General features: G+C 45.2%; 1 protein-coding gene across 8 annotated transcripts in view; it reads right to left on the minus strand.

Moving 5' to 3' along the window:
• PTK2 (protein tyrosine kinase 2) overlaps positions 1-13,609 on the minus strand; it is a 265,732-nt gene that overhangs the window by 119,222 nt on the left and 132,901 nt on the right. For all 8 annotated transcript variants that reach the window (XM_081951050.1, XM_081951049.1, XM_081951053.1 and 5 more), the window contains one exon: positions 7,965-8,052. In XM_081951050.1, the coding sequence (XP_081807176.1) occupies positions 7,965-8,052 (88 nt within the window). The remainder of the gene's footprint in view (positions 1-7,964; positions 8,053-13,609) is intronic.

A 13,609-nucleotide genomic window follows, 5' to 3' on the forward strand; every position in this document is an offset into this window, starting at 1 on the left:
GGGAAAGTTCACTGAAAACCCCAACGCCTGAAGCCAACGGATCGTCAGCCGAAGATCCGACTTGGCCCTGGGGAGGGACCCTGCCTGAACTAGGACGTCGTCCAAGTAGCACTGAAGTCTCACCGGAATGGAACGCAGATAAGCCGCCAGAGCTGCCAGGACCTTGGTGAACGTCCGCGGAGCTGAGGCCAGACCAAACGGGAGAGCCCGGTACTGGTAATGCCTGCCCCGGTGAGAGAACCTGAGATAACACCGGTGAGACTGAAGGATGGGGACGTGGAGGTAGGCCTCCGTCAAATCTACTGAGGCCATGTAATCCCCCTTCCGAATGCCCTGCAGAATGGATTTCAGGGACGCCATCTTGAACCGCCTGTATACTAGGTAGCGGTTTAGGCGTTTCAGGTTGAGGATTGCCCTCCAACCCCCCGAGGATTTTGGAACTACGAACAGATGGGAGTAGAAGCCCAAACCCCTCTCCGGCTCCGGAACGACCTCCACTGCCCTGATTTCTAGAAGATGGGCGACCGCGAGGTCCATGAGACGACGCCGCGCCGGGTCCCGAGCCGGGGGAAAAACTTTGAAAAAACTTGGGGGTTTGGAGAGGAATTCTAACCTTAGGCCGTGGCGAACGGTCGCCCTGACCCAACCGTCTGACGTAATCCGATCCCACTCGTCCGCATACAGTGCCAGGCGGCCTCCGATGGGATGACTCGGGTTCGAGTCATTTCCCTCTGCGGAAGGGGCGGCCGCCCCCCCCACGAAAGGGCCGCTTGGACTGCGGCTGATATCTAGAACGGTCCTGAAAACTCTGTCTATGAAATGACCTGTCCTGTCTGTATGATTGGTATCGCTGGTCCTGATCCCTGTCATAAGACTTGAACTGGGGCCTGCGATAGGGATGACTACGGGACTCCGCCTTCTTGGTGGATGTAGGCATAACTTTCTTTTTATCTTTGTTTTCCACCAAAATCGGGTCTAAGGAAGCCCCGAACAAATTTGGACCCTCAAAAGGGGCAGCTACTAGGTCCCACTTGGCTTTATAGTCCATCTGCCAGTTCCTGAGCCACAAAAGTCTACGAGAGGCCACAGAGGTGGCCAAAGCACTTGAACCAAATCTAACTGCGTCTAGGGTCGCATCAGCCGAATACTGACACGCTGCCATTATTTTAGCCAAATCCTGGTGTGCGCGCTCCTCCTGGATCGGAATGCGCTCCTGGAGCCGGCGGAGCCACATGACCGTAGTACGGTTAAAGTACGAGGCAGCAGCCGCTGCCCGCACCGCCCATGCTGAGGCTTTAAAATTTTTACGTAAAGTGAGCTCCGCCCTCTTGTCCTCTGCCTTAAGTTTGTCAGCCGCGTCCCCTGAAACTACTGGAGAGGAGGAGACTAAAGCTGCTATGGGCTGATCTATAACTGGAAGCTGAATAGCTTGCACAAAGGACTTTTCCATGTTGTAGGCGCGACGGTCGTTGCTGCCAGGTGGGGAAAAGTTAGAAGGACGGGCCCATTGGCTAGTAGCTACCTCTAAGAAAAGAGGAGGGGCAGGAATCTCCTCCTTATTGGTGGCCGTCGCTGAGAACATGACCATGTCCGGATCCGTGGGCGGTGGGACCGTGGGGTCCCCCGTGCCCACCTTGGTGGTCCTCCTAGCCTTCTTAAGCAATGGTTTGAACATGGCCTGGAGGAAAAGATTGGAAGAGCGAGGCGGCTCAGGAGCCGCATCCTCCTCCTCAGAGAACCCCCAATCGTCCCTCCGTGCCTCCCCCCTAGAGGAGACCTCACTCATGAGGGAAGGCGAAGAAGCCCTAGATCTGGACCTACTAAAGGGAGTAACTCGACTGTGGTGGTAAGGTCTGTCCCTTTGGGAAATGCCCCTAGAAATGGCTGCAGAAATAAGCCTTTTGAGATTCTCAGGGAGGTTTTCGAGATCCTCCTCATCTCCTTCTGAATCATAGTCTGGTGCCACATAGGCCCTGCTGGATCTCCTACCCCTAACTGGACCTGCAGAGGTACCTTCCAATGGATCCCCCCTATCTTCTTCCCTAATCCCCGGGAAAGCAGAAGGAGAGCGAGGCGCCCCCCGCTCCTGACTCCTAACAGACCTGCATGGGGAAGCAGAGGAAGAGGAAGAGGAAGGGCTGAACCCCCTAGCCACCGGTGGGGGAGGGCATGAAGCCGCCACGTGTGGGGATCTGGATCTGGGCCTAGGATCCCTGGCCTGTCTCTTCTCAGCCCTTTCAATGACCTTCTCAATGGCCCTGGATCGCCTGAGCTCATCCCTTTGCAGAGCTCCCGAAGGCCTGTCCTCAGCTGAAGGCCTAGAAACCCGAGGCCTAACTGGGGGAGTGGGCTCAACCTGATCTTCGCCTGCCTGAGCTGGCGCGGCCTGCTGGGACTCAGTTCTATCTGCCATCCCCACTCACGTGCTCCAGAACGAGGTTTTTTGGTAGGAATTGCCCTTCAGCTGGTGAGAATCGCCTGCTCCGGGCCTCCGGTAAAGTTGCAAACAGCACAGCCACGTTTTTCACAGCCTCTCCGTGTTGCAAGCCCCAAACACGTGACTCAAAATGGCCGCCGGCTTCTTTTGGGCGGTGCTTTCAAAAGCGCGCCTAAAAATGGCCGCTCACCTCGCCCTTAATTGCCAATGCCTGCAGCTGCAAGCTCGCCTTTCCCAAAACGCTCTCTAAATCATCGCTGAGCTCCTAAGCCCCTAGGAGCCTTCCAACACCAAGAAAAACGATTCCGCGCTGCTGCCGTGGGCTGTAACCGGCCCGGGAAGCTAGCGGTTCAAATTTGAAGCCGAAAAGCCGCTTTCGCGCCGAAAAGCCCCAGCGCGCTGCGAGCCTCACCGGAAAGTTTTAAGAAGACAAATTAAAGCACGTAGGATCGCCCGGCACACCCGAGACCCCAGGCACCAGTCCGGAGCGATCCCTTAAGAGAGGGGGAGGAAGCGCCCCCCCCCACTGACTATCTCAGCCTCCTGAGGGCAGTCGAACAACAGCCCTGCAAGGCGGACCATTAGAAAAAAATTTTTAAATAAAAAACTCCAAATTCAAGGTGCCAACAACACTAATACTGACTAATAAAACCCACTAAAACTCTACTACTAGGAACCAAACCTGTGTCTTGGACCTTGACTGAGAGGAAACTGGGAACCAACGGGAGAAGGCGAAGGTTAAGAAGTTTTCTCTCAGTCAAATGGACCAATCAGGCTGTGTTAACCCTGCTGTGACCCCTCCCTCCACTCTACTGGAAAATGGTATAGGATCTCCTGCTTGAGCACAGTCTTGGACCACAACGGTAGTTCTCAACCTTTTCTTCATCGTGGATGCCCTTCAAAGAGCTTTTGTGGCCATGAAGCATGACCATGGACCACCAAGAATTAACTCAACATTTCTTCAAGCCTTCAGATACTCCCTCTGACAACATTGCAGCCCCCCAGGGGCCCGTGGACCACAGGTTAAAAACCACTGGATTAGTATTCCTCCAACATCCCTTCTATTACTATATGTTCTATGTTCTACATTTTGAGCTGAGCTTCATGAAAGACTGACCAGCTATATCAAACCCTGTTTCAAGGATTGGATATGAGATGTTTAAAAACATAGATGGTATTATTCGATTCTAAACATTCAGAAATATTCTTATTGAGCCAGGTCTAATGTCTAAAAGTCATGCAAATCTGAACCCACATCTAAATATTCATTATGAAAAGCGCCCCTTGAAAATTCTGGAAGGGCTATAGCTGCAAAACCTAATATCTACAAATTGTGATGCTTTTATATGTTGAACCTTTTTTCATCAACGAAGACTCCTCGTAATAATTTAAGTAGCCATTTCCTTAAATATCGCACCCCTTGCGTTGGATTGATGATTGAGTAAAATTTGTAGAGTTCAATCATTCAAAAAGAAAGCTAATCCAATTTCATACCTTCTCCTGAATGGCTGTGAATTTATTGTTCTATGAAATCAGCATAAGTTCTGAGACACGGAGTGTAGAAAGTTATTCACCACGTTTCTCCCTCGGCCTTTCCCCCCTCCCTCTCCCCGCTTCGTGATGAGATGAATAATTGAACAAAATATTGTGTGCCTCCGATAAAACCAACCAATGCTGCTTTTTCTTCCTGGCACTTTCAAAATATTATTTGTCTTACAGTGGTAACAATCAGCCATCTGCCTTCAGCTGCTTCATCAACAAGGTCACAGTTTTCACATTAAGACAAGCTGATCTTTGACATTTTCCCCTAATTACAGGTGTCACACAATAGTAAGGATGTTAATGACTAGGGACGGGAATCGATTGCTGACAGGCACTGTGCAATGCAAAATGACTTTAAAATTATCCTTTCCCCCCTCAGAGAAACCCCAGCTGTCTCTCTTCTCCCACTCCTCAAGTTGTTGTCAAACTCAGAATGCCACGTGGGAGGAGCAGATAAGAGACACGTTCAGAATCTTCAGATCTGTAGCATTCCCAGAAACACGAATGAAGGCAAATATCTGTGTTGTCCCAGGATAATAATGCGAATTTGAGTCAGTCACTGGGACCAGAGTTTTACTCTTCCGAGGTTTCTGACTCATGCTGGAACCCATCTTTCATTATGCAGCAGCAACTAAGATTGTTGGCCGTGCAGGTACAAAAACAGCCAGGGAAATGATTGAAGGCTGGGAAACGGGCACCTTGTGCTGATTTACCCCAGCCTATTAAATACTTAGGAGTTGAGGGTTTGGCAGCACAAGGAAATGACAGCCAATCACCAGCCATCAACACACCAATCAGCCAATAGGAAGGCACCACATAAACACAATTCATCGAATAGCCCAAAGCCCTTATTTCACTAGAGAGCAGTTCCCTGAGGATGGGCTCCAGCATGAGCCAGCCACCAATATGATTCTTACCATTTTCTCACATTTTCCTGTACTTTTAGCTCAAGAAAGAAAATCACATATAGCTAATCCTTGACTTAAATTTATTTAGTGTTTGTTCAACATTACAACGGCACTGAAAAAAGTGACTTATGACCACTTTTCACAGTTATGACCATTGCGGCATCCCTTTGGTCATCAAAATTCAGACACTTGGCAATTGGCTCATATTTATGACAGTTGCAGTGTCCCGGGGTCACGTGATCAACGTTTGACCAGTAACTTCAATGAGGAAGCCAAGTTCACTTTACAGCCATGTTACTAACTTAACAACTGCATCAATTCTCCTAACAACCGTGGCAAGAAAAGTCATAAAATGGGGCAAAACTCACTTAACAACCATCTCATTTAGCCACAGAAATTTTGGGATCAGTTGTGGTTGTAAGTCGAGGACTACCGGTGTAAGTTTTGCAGATCTAAGAGTTGACGCTAATACGTTTATAAAATGATGGTTTATTTATATTATAGTTTTGTATGCCACATTTTAAAGCAATCTTCTGAGGGCCCTTGGCCATGCAGATAGTCCTCAACTTACACCTGCATTTGAGTCCAAAATTTCCATTGCTAAGCAAGGCAATGTGAGTTGCACCCAATTTTACCACCTTTCTTAAGCGAACACTGCAATTGTTAAGTGGACTGTGCAGATGTTAAATAAATCCAACTTGCTCCATTGACTTTGCTTGTCAGAAGCTGGCTGGGAAAGTCACCAATGGTGATCTCGTGACCGCTGTAAATGCAGGCAGTTGTCAAGCACCCAAATTTTGATCATGCGACAGCAGAGATGCTGTACAACAGGGGTGTCAAACTCGCACCCCACAGGCCAGATGTGTCACGTGCTGGCTACGTCCATCCTTGGGTTAGCGAAGGGGGAAACAGTCACAATACATCATGTGAAAATGTGATGCTGTGAGTTTGACACCCCCCGATACAAGGGCCCGCCATAAGTCACTGATTTTTAGTGTCACTGTAACTTCCAACCATCACTAAATGAATCATTAAAAAGTAAGCATAATATCTACAACTGTATGAAAAGATGCTTGAGAATTGATTTCTCAAGCAATCCTCAAAACCGATTATCTATAAATCAATTAGGGGACTCACAGCATTTCACTGCTCACTCCAAACTACAATTCACAGGATTCCATAGGAATTTTATAAGAGGTAAGAGTTGTATAAACGCAATATAGGATTGTAACGCAAATATTCTTCTCAGCTGCTTAATGAATTCATATTTTGTTATAATGCTGCAGAAGTATGGATTGATAGTTCATAAAGTTTATCTCACCACTGTATAAACATGTAAATCAGCTTATTTAACAATCATGACTTACCCTTAATGTTTCTTAAAGACAACGTATTTTTCCGATAGTGATTAAAACTCATCCCCTTATAAAAATACCTACCAAGCCGATCTTAAAACATTTGAATTGTTTTTTTCTAATTTACAGGATACGTGTGATTAAACCTACTTCTTTCTCCTTGTTCTCTTCTCCAAAAACAAGAGAAAGAATATGGCCGTAGACAAAAAAGGACCTAAACTGAGAGCCGCATGACAGTTTTCTTTTACTCTGTTGTGCTGATTAATTGAAGCAAACTGAGGCCCAGATAGAATGGGGCTCAAATCCATAGCTGAGCAGCAGTCTAAAGCAGAGGTCTCCAACTTTGGCAACTTTAAGACTTGTGGATTTCAACTTCCAGAATTCCTCAGCCAGCTTTGATTTGCTGGCTGAGGAATTCTGGGAGTTAAAGTCTACAAGTCTTAAAGTTGCCAAGGTTGGAGACCCCTGGTCTAAAGATCATAAGATTATCTAAGTTTAAATACTAGAACAAGTAAAAGAACAGTCTAAAAATCACAATAAATAGAATGCTAGAATAATCAAAAACAAGTATGTATCATTCATCTATACAAAAAATTAAATTAAATTAAAAAAATAAAGTATTCGTCAAACTAGTAATAAAGTGGTGCGCAAAAAATATTTTAGAACTTGGTACAGCTGTTCATGCTTTGAAAATGAGAGTTTTGGATTTTGCCCAAATGTAATACTGCATTATCTTTGCTATCTATTAAATTAGGCATTTTTCTTCCAGGTTTCCACACAACATTGAGAAAAAGGTGTTAATGCTTGAAGAACTGGATCACAGAGAGCAGCGGTATCTTTTTCCCCCCTCAAAGTTGCAGAAAAATCTTTTTAAAAAAATAATCAGATTAATCAGAATTTACTCCATATTTTGTTTGTACAGTATGTACTTTTCTTAACTATCCTGGCATTGTCAATTTAGTTTTGGATGTGTTGAATATTTGAATACCAATTCTCTTGTGCTGGTTAATGACCGCAATACAGTTATTTTTTTCCTTGAATTATTATTGAAGTTCTCACAGATTTAAAATTTACAATATTGCAACATCTGAAAAAAAATGAATAACATTACACAATAAATGTCTGGAAAATTTGAAGAATTCACCCAAAGTATCAAACTTGAATTCTGGAAGAGTCTAAAATAATCAATGAGTTAATGCACTGAAATATCAAGCCTAACAACCCTTTTCTCCTAAAAATTATTCTTTCAAATAAAATGGTTTTACTAAAAGTATTACCGTATTTTTCAGACTATAAGATGCACCATGTATAAGACGCACCAAGATTTCAAAGAGGTAAGTAAGAAAAAAAGTTTTTGCCTTCCCTCAGCCCCGAGGAGCTCTCTGCAGGCTTCAGCAAGGCTGCCTTGCCCCAGCCCTGCTAAAACCTGCAGGGGGCTGCTGGAAGCTGAGGGAAGGCAAAAAAAGCCTCCGTTTTTGTGAAACACGGCCTGTTTTTCACAAAAATGGGATGCAGGGGCAGGACTTCAGGAGGCTAAAAATGGCTATATTCGGTGTATAAGACTCACCAACATTTCCACGCTCTTTTAGGGTGGGAAAAGGTGCGTCTTATACTCCAAAAATACGGTATCTGTTGGTACCATTTCTTACATAAATAAAATATATTTTCCATTCTTGAAAAATATTTTCAAAATCTATTACATTTTTTTCTGATGGCTTTTACCTGCTGGTATAAAAAATTTAACGTTGGCTTATCTTCAGTAAACTGGCTCAGAAATCCTTTCGGTAAGTATCGAATTCGCAATTCATATCTAGAGCAAAGGAAAAGAGAATTTAGTACCACTGCCTTTTAAATATTACAGCAATTATGCAATATTAAAAAACAGAAAAATACCTTGTCAATAAAAACAAGATATTAATATTTCAACTGATTTTCACACTTGGTATTTGCCACCGTATTTACAGTACAGATAGTCCTCAACTTGCAACCACAATTCAACCCAATTTTTTTGTTGCTAAGCAAGACAAAGTTGTTAAATGAGTTTTGCCCCATTTTATGACATTTCTGGCTCACAATTGTTAAGTGAATCACTACAGTTTTTCAGTTGTTAAGACAATCTGGCTGCTCCCATTGACTTTGCTTGCCAGAAAGTCGCAAAGGGGGATCACATGACCCCGGGACATTGCATCTGTCATAAATATGAGTCAGTTGCCAAGTGTCCAAATCTTGATAAGGTGATCAGGAGGATGCCGCAACAGTTGTAAATGTGAATAGTGGTCGTAAGTCACTTTTTTCGGTGCTGCTGTAGCTTCAAGCGGTCACTACACAAATGAGTGTAAGTTAAGGACAACTTCTACATGCAATAATGAACAAGGGAAGAGAAAATCATGTCAGAGTCCTAAAATGGACTATAACTACACGAGTCGCTTTCAAAGGCTTCCATTATTTTGAAGGCTTTTTGAGCCTTTTTACTTCATCTCTTTAGGCCCCTTTAGTACTAAATCGTTTCTGAAGATTAAGAGACTGTGGAACAACATTTAATACCTTGTAAGAGAGAGCCTCGGGAGGTATTCTATTATCATTTTTTTCCTCTATGCAAAAGCCAACCCATGTGGTACAGTGGCCAAAGCTGCTTATGTAACTCAATAATAATAGAAGACCGGATTTCCCCCCAAAGTGCTTTAAAAAAATCAATACAGGTATTTTGAGAGCAATATGTTGACAAAACCAGAGCATCATTATGACAGTTCTGCTAGTATAAAGGACTCACAAGGAGCAGTCAGTAAATTGGGACATGTGACTGTGGGATGGAGTGACGGAAGCCATTAAATTTCCCATAATTAGCCCATCACAACTAATAGCATTAGGATAAAAGCTCCCATTGGTGAATCTCCGAAATGCCAGTCATGGGGAGAAAGAAAGTTTTTCTCTCTACCCGCATCCACATCTGTTCTTTCTACTACTGGGAGTCCTCAACTTACAACCGTTCAAAGTTACAACGGCACTGAAAAAAGCAACAGACGACCATTTTTCACAGTTGCGACCTTTGGTAGCCTCCGCATGATCATGTGATTGAAATGAAGACTCTTGGCAATTGGTTCATCCTTATGACGATTGCTGTGTCCCAAGGTCATGGGATCACCTTTTTGGCAAGCAAAGTCAGTAGGGAAGCCAGATTCACTTAACCACCGGGTCACTAACTGATCAAATGCAGTGATTCGCTTTGGCAACTGTGGCAGGAAAGGTGGTAAAATAGGGCAAAACTCCTGCAACAAATGTTTCGCTTAATACCAGAAATTTTGGGCTTAACTGTGGTTGTAGATTGAGGACTAACTGTAGTTCAGATTCTCACAACAGAGTTTCTCCAACTCTCAAGAGCAGCCACCATCCAGATCAGTGGGAAACACCACCGGAACACCACCAACGAAGAAGCACTATCAAAGCCACAAAGCCATCCCACCGAAGACAGGTAAAGCAAGCCACCACATATAAGCAGACTTCAATCCCCTTCACACGGAAGCCTAGTAATGGAACAGTTAAAGGGAGACAATCACATTCAGAAGAAACCAGCAACCTCCAGCTACTCGTGTTCTCTCCTACTGGAGTCGTCTAAACCAGGGGTCAACAACCTGCAGCTCTGGAGCCGCATGTGGCTCTTTCATCCCTCTGCTGCGGCTCCCTGTTGCCGGTCGGCTCCACAATTGATAGGGATTTCAGTTAGGAAAGGTAGAGGAAAAAAGGATGCTGCACTAGGAGGAGACTCTATGATGGGAGAACCGGACTTCCGGTCAGCTCCAGAATTGAACGAGGGGCTTCCCGTTAGGACCTTTGTGGCTCTTTGAATGTTCAAGGTTGGCGAGCCCTGGTCTAGAGCAAGGGTGCTCAATCTTGGGAACTTGAAGTCTTGTGGACTTTCAACTCTCAGAATTCCCCAGCATGTACGGCCGGCTGAGGAATTCTGGGAAATGAAGTCCACAAGTCCTCCAGTCGTTAAGGGGCTTTTGAGCATCAGAAGTTTATTTAAAAGGAATTGCAAATTCGAGAGGACTTGGCCACTGAAACCCGATAACTAAGAGTAGTATGCCTGGATGGAACAACAACAACTGACTGGTCCTGGAAGGTTAGAAATCTTTTCAGGGTTTGGCTTTGCAAGTGCAATTCTGATGATCATGGATTGCCGATCTTTATTTGTGCTCCCAGCTCACTCGTCTGAGGTTGTGGAGGTCGCACACCTGTGCAAAGGGCAACCCACTGGCCAATTATAAGAACATTCGGTCATGCAAGGCTCAGAAGGATAGCTTTGCCTTTTTCTTCACGGCTCAACAACAGAGGCATGTATGTGTGTATTGTGTAATTTGGGCTATGTAGGGTGCTCTCATTCTAAGGTGCTCATTATTGCAAGGCAGTTGTGCATTGGATCTAGTGGTGAGAGCTTAGTGCAGTGGTTAAGGCACCGAGCTAGAAAGTGGGAGACGGTGAGTTCTAGCACCACCTTAACTATGAAAGCAAGCTGGGTGACTTTGAGCCACTCACACTCTTTCAGTCCAACTCACCCTACAAGGTTGTAGTTGTGGGGAAAATAGGAGCAGGAAGGAGTATTCGATATGTTCACCACCTTGAGTGTTTCTAAAAATGGTATATAAATTAATTATGTGAATAGGTCTGGCAAAGTAGGAGGCAAAAGAAGACACATATGGTTGTATAATAGGGAGGAAGAGGAATGTTGGGTCCAGGGGAAAAGTATCACACCACTTGTTGTACACATCGGAAACATCTTACTACTGTGAGTTGAAGGGTTTTTCGAAATAATAGCAAGGCATTAAAATATTGCAGTAAAATGGAGTTACTGAAAGCAAGTAGCTTTCCCTTCTGGTTTAGTTGTAAAGGAATTCACGCATTCAGTTTTTCCAATGATCAGTCACTGAGAAAGCTTTTCTTTGCACTCTAGTCAATGGCCTCCAGAAGCCTCCAGAGAGGAATAACTTTGATCACAAGACACTTACAGCTTTTCTTTCTATTAAGCTGCGGCTCAGGAGCTTCAGCGGGCAACTCTGATGTTCCTATATTTGTATTCTGGACCATCTTAGCAATTTTCTGTATCCATGTTATTCATTATTTATGATTTGTTATCCTTCAGAACTGTCCTTCCCTTAAGTCAGAGTGGGTATGTCTATCAATTGCCAATTTCACTTTTAAAATAACTGTTGGGACACCCAAAATGCCAGAACGACGATTTATGACTTCAAACCAGGTTAGGACAAAGAATACGCCTTTGTGGAATACCTGCTAACAATGCCACAAAGATGTTCATATGAGAAATGTGGCATACCTGTGTGAGCTTATGAGTCCATCTTGATTCTTGGCAACTCCCTTGAAATTTTTTTTGGCAAGGTTTCAAAAGAGGCCTGCAATTGCCTCCTTCCTAGGTCTGGCTCAAAGTCACTCAGCTGGCTTTCCACTTCAAGTGGAACTAGAACTCTCAGTCTCCTGGTGATTGGCCCAAAGCCACCCAGCCAGCTTTCATGCCTAAGACAGGACTAGAACTCACAGCCTCCTTGTGATTTACTCAGACACCCAGCTGGCTTTCATGCCTAAGGCAGGACTAGAACTCACAGCCTCCTTGTGATTTACTCAAAGACACCCAGCTGGCTTTCATGCCTAAGGCAGGACTAGAACTCACAGCCTCCTTGTGATTTACTCAGACACCCAGCTGGCTTTCATGCCTAAGGCAGGACTAGAACTCACAGCCTCCTTGTGATTTACTCAAAGACACACAGCTGGCTTTCATGCCTAAGACAGGACTAGAACTCACAGCCTCCTTGTGATTTACTCAAAGACACCCAGCTGGCTTTCATGCCTAAGGCAGGACTAGAACTCACAGCCTCCTTGTGATTTACTCAGACACCCAGCTGGCTTTCATGCCTAAGGCAGGACTAGAACTCACAGCCTCCTTGTGATTTACTCAAAGACACCCAGCTGGCTTTCATGCCTAAGGCAGGACTAGAACTCACAGCCTCCTTGTGATTTACTCAGACACCCAGCTGGCTTTCATGCCTAAGGCAGGACTAGAACTCACAGCCTCCTTGTGATTTACTCAAAGACACCCAGCTGGCTTTCATGCCTAAGGCAGGACTAGAACTCACAGCCTCCTTGTGATTTACTCAAAGACACCCAGCTGGCTTTCATGCCTAAGGCAGGACTAGAACTCACAGCCTCCTTGTGATTTACTCAAAGACACCCAGCTGGCTTTCATGCCTAAGGCAGGACTAGAACTCACAGTCTCCTTGTGATTTACTCAAAGACACCCAGCTGGCTTTCATGCCTAAGGCAGGACTAGAACTCACAGCCTCCTTGTGATTTACTCAGACACCCAGCTGGCTTTCATGCCTAAGGCAGGACTAGAACTCACAGCCTCCTTGTGATTTACTCAAAGACACCCAGCTGGCTTTCATGCCTAAGGCAGGACTAGAACTCACAGCCTCCTTGTGATTTACTCAAAGACACCCAGCTGGCTTTCATGCCTAAGGCAGGACTAGAACTCACAGCCTCCTTGTGATTTACTCAAAGACACCCAGCTGGCTTTCATGCCTAAGGCAGGACTAGAACTCACAGCCTCCTTGTGATTTACTCAAAGACACCCAGCTGGCTTTCATGCCTAAGGCAGGACTAGAACTCACAGTCTCCTTGTGATTTACTCAAAGACACCCAGCTGGCTTTCATGCCTAAGGCAGGACTAGAACTCACAGCCTCCTTGTGATTTACTCAAAGACACCCAGCTGGCTTTCATGCCTAAGGCAGGACTAGAACTCACAGCCTCCTTGTGATTTACTCAAAGACACCCAGCTGGCTTTCATGCCTAAGGCAGGACTAGAACTCACAGCCTCCTTGTGATTTACTCAAAGACACCCAGCTGGCTTTCATGCCTAAGGCAGGACTAGAACTCACAGCCTCCTTGTGATTTACTCAAAGACACCCAGCTGGCTTTCATGCCTAAGGCAGGACTAGAACTCACAGCCTCCTTGTGATTTACTCAAAGACACCCAGCTGGCTTTCATGCCTAAGGCAGGACTAGAACTCACAGCCTCCTTGTGATTTACTCAAAGACACCCAGCTGGCTTTCATGCCTAAGGCAGGACTAGAACTCACAGCCTCCTTGTGATTTACTCAAAGACACCCAGCTGGCTTTCATGCCTAAGGCAGGACTAGAACTCACAGCCTCCTTGTGATTTACTCAAAGACACCCAGCTGGCTTTCATGCCTAAGGCAGGACTAGAACTCACAGCCTCCTTGTGATTTACTCAAAGACACCCAGCTGGCTTTCATGCCTAAGGCAGGACTAGAACTCACAGCCTCCTTGTGATTTACTC

The sequence above is a fragment of the Natrix helvetica genome, assembly GCF_964273705.1.
Source record: "Natrix helvetica genome assembly, chromosome: 4".
In the NCBI taxonomy this organism is placed as follows: Eukaryota; Metazoa; Chordata; class Lepidosauria; order Squamata; family Natricidae; genus Natrix; species Natrix helvetica.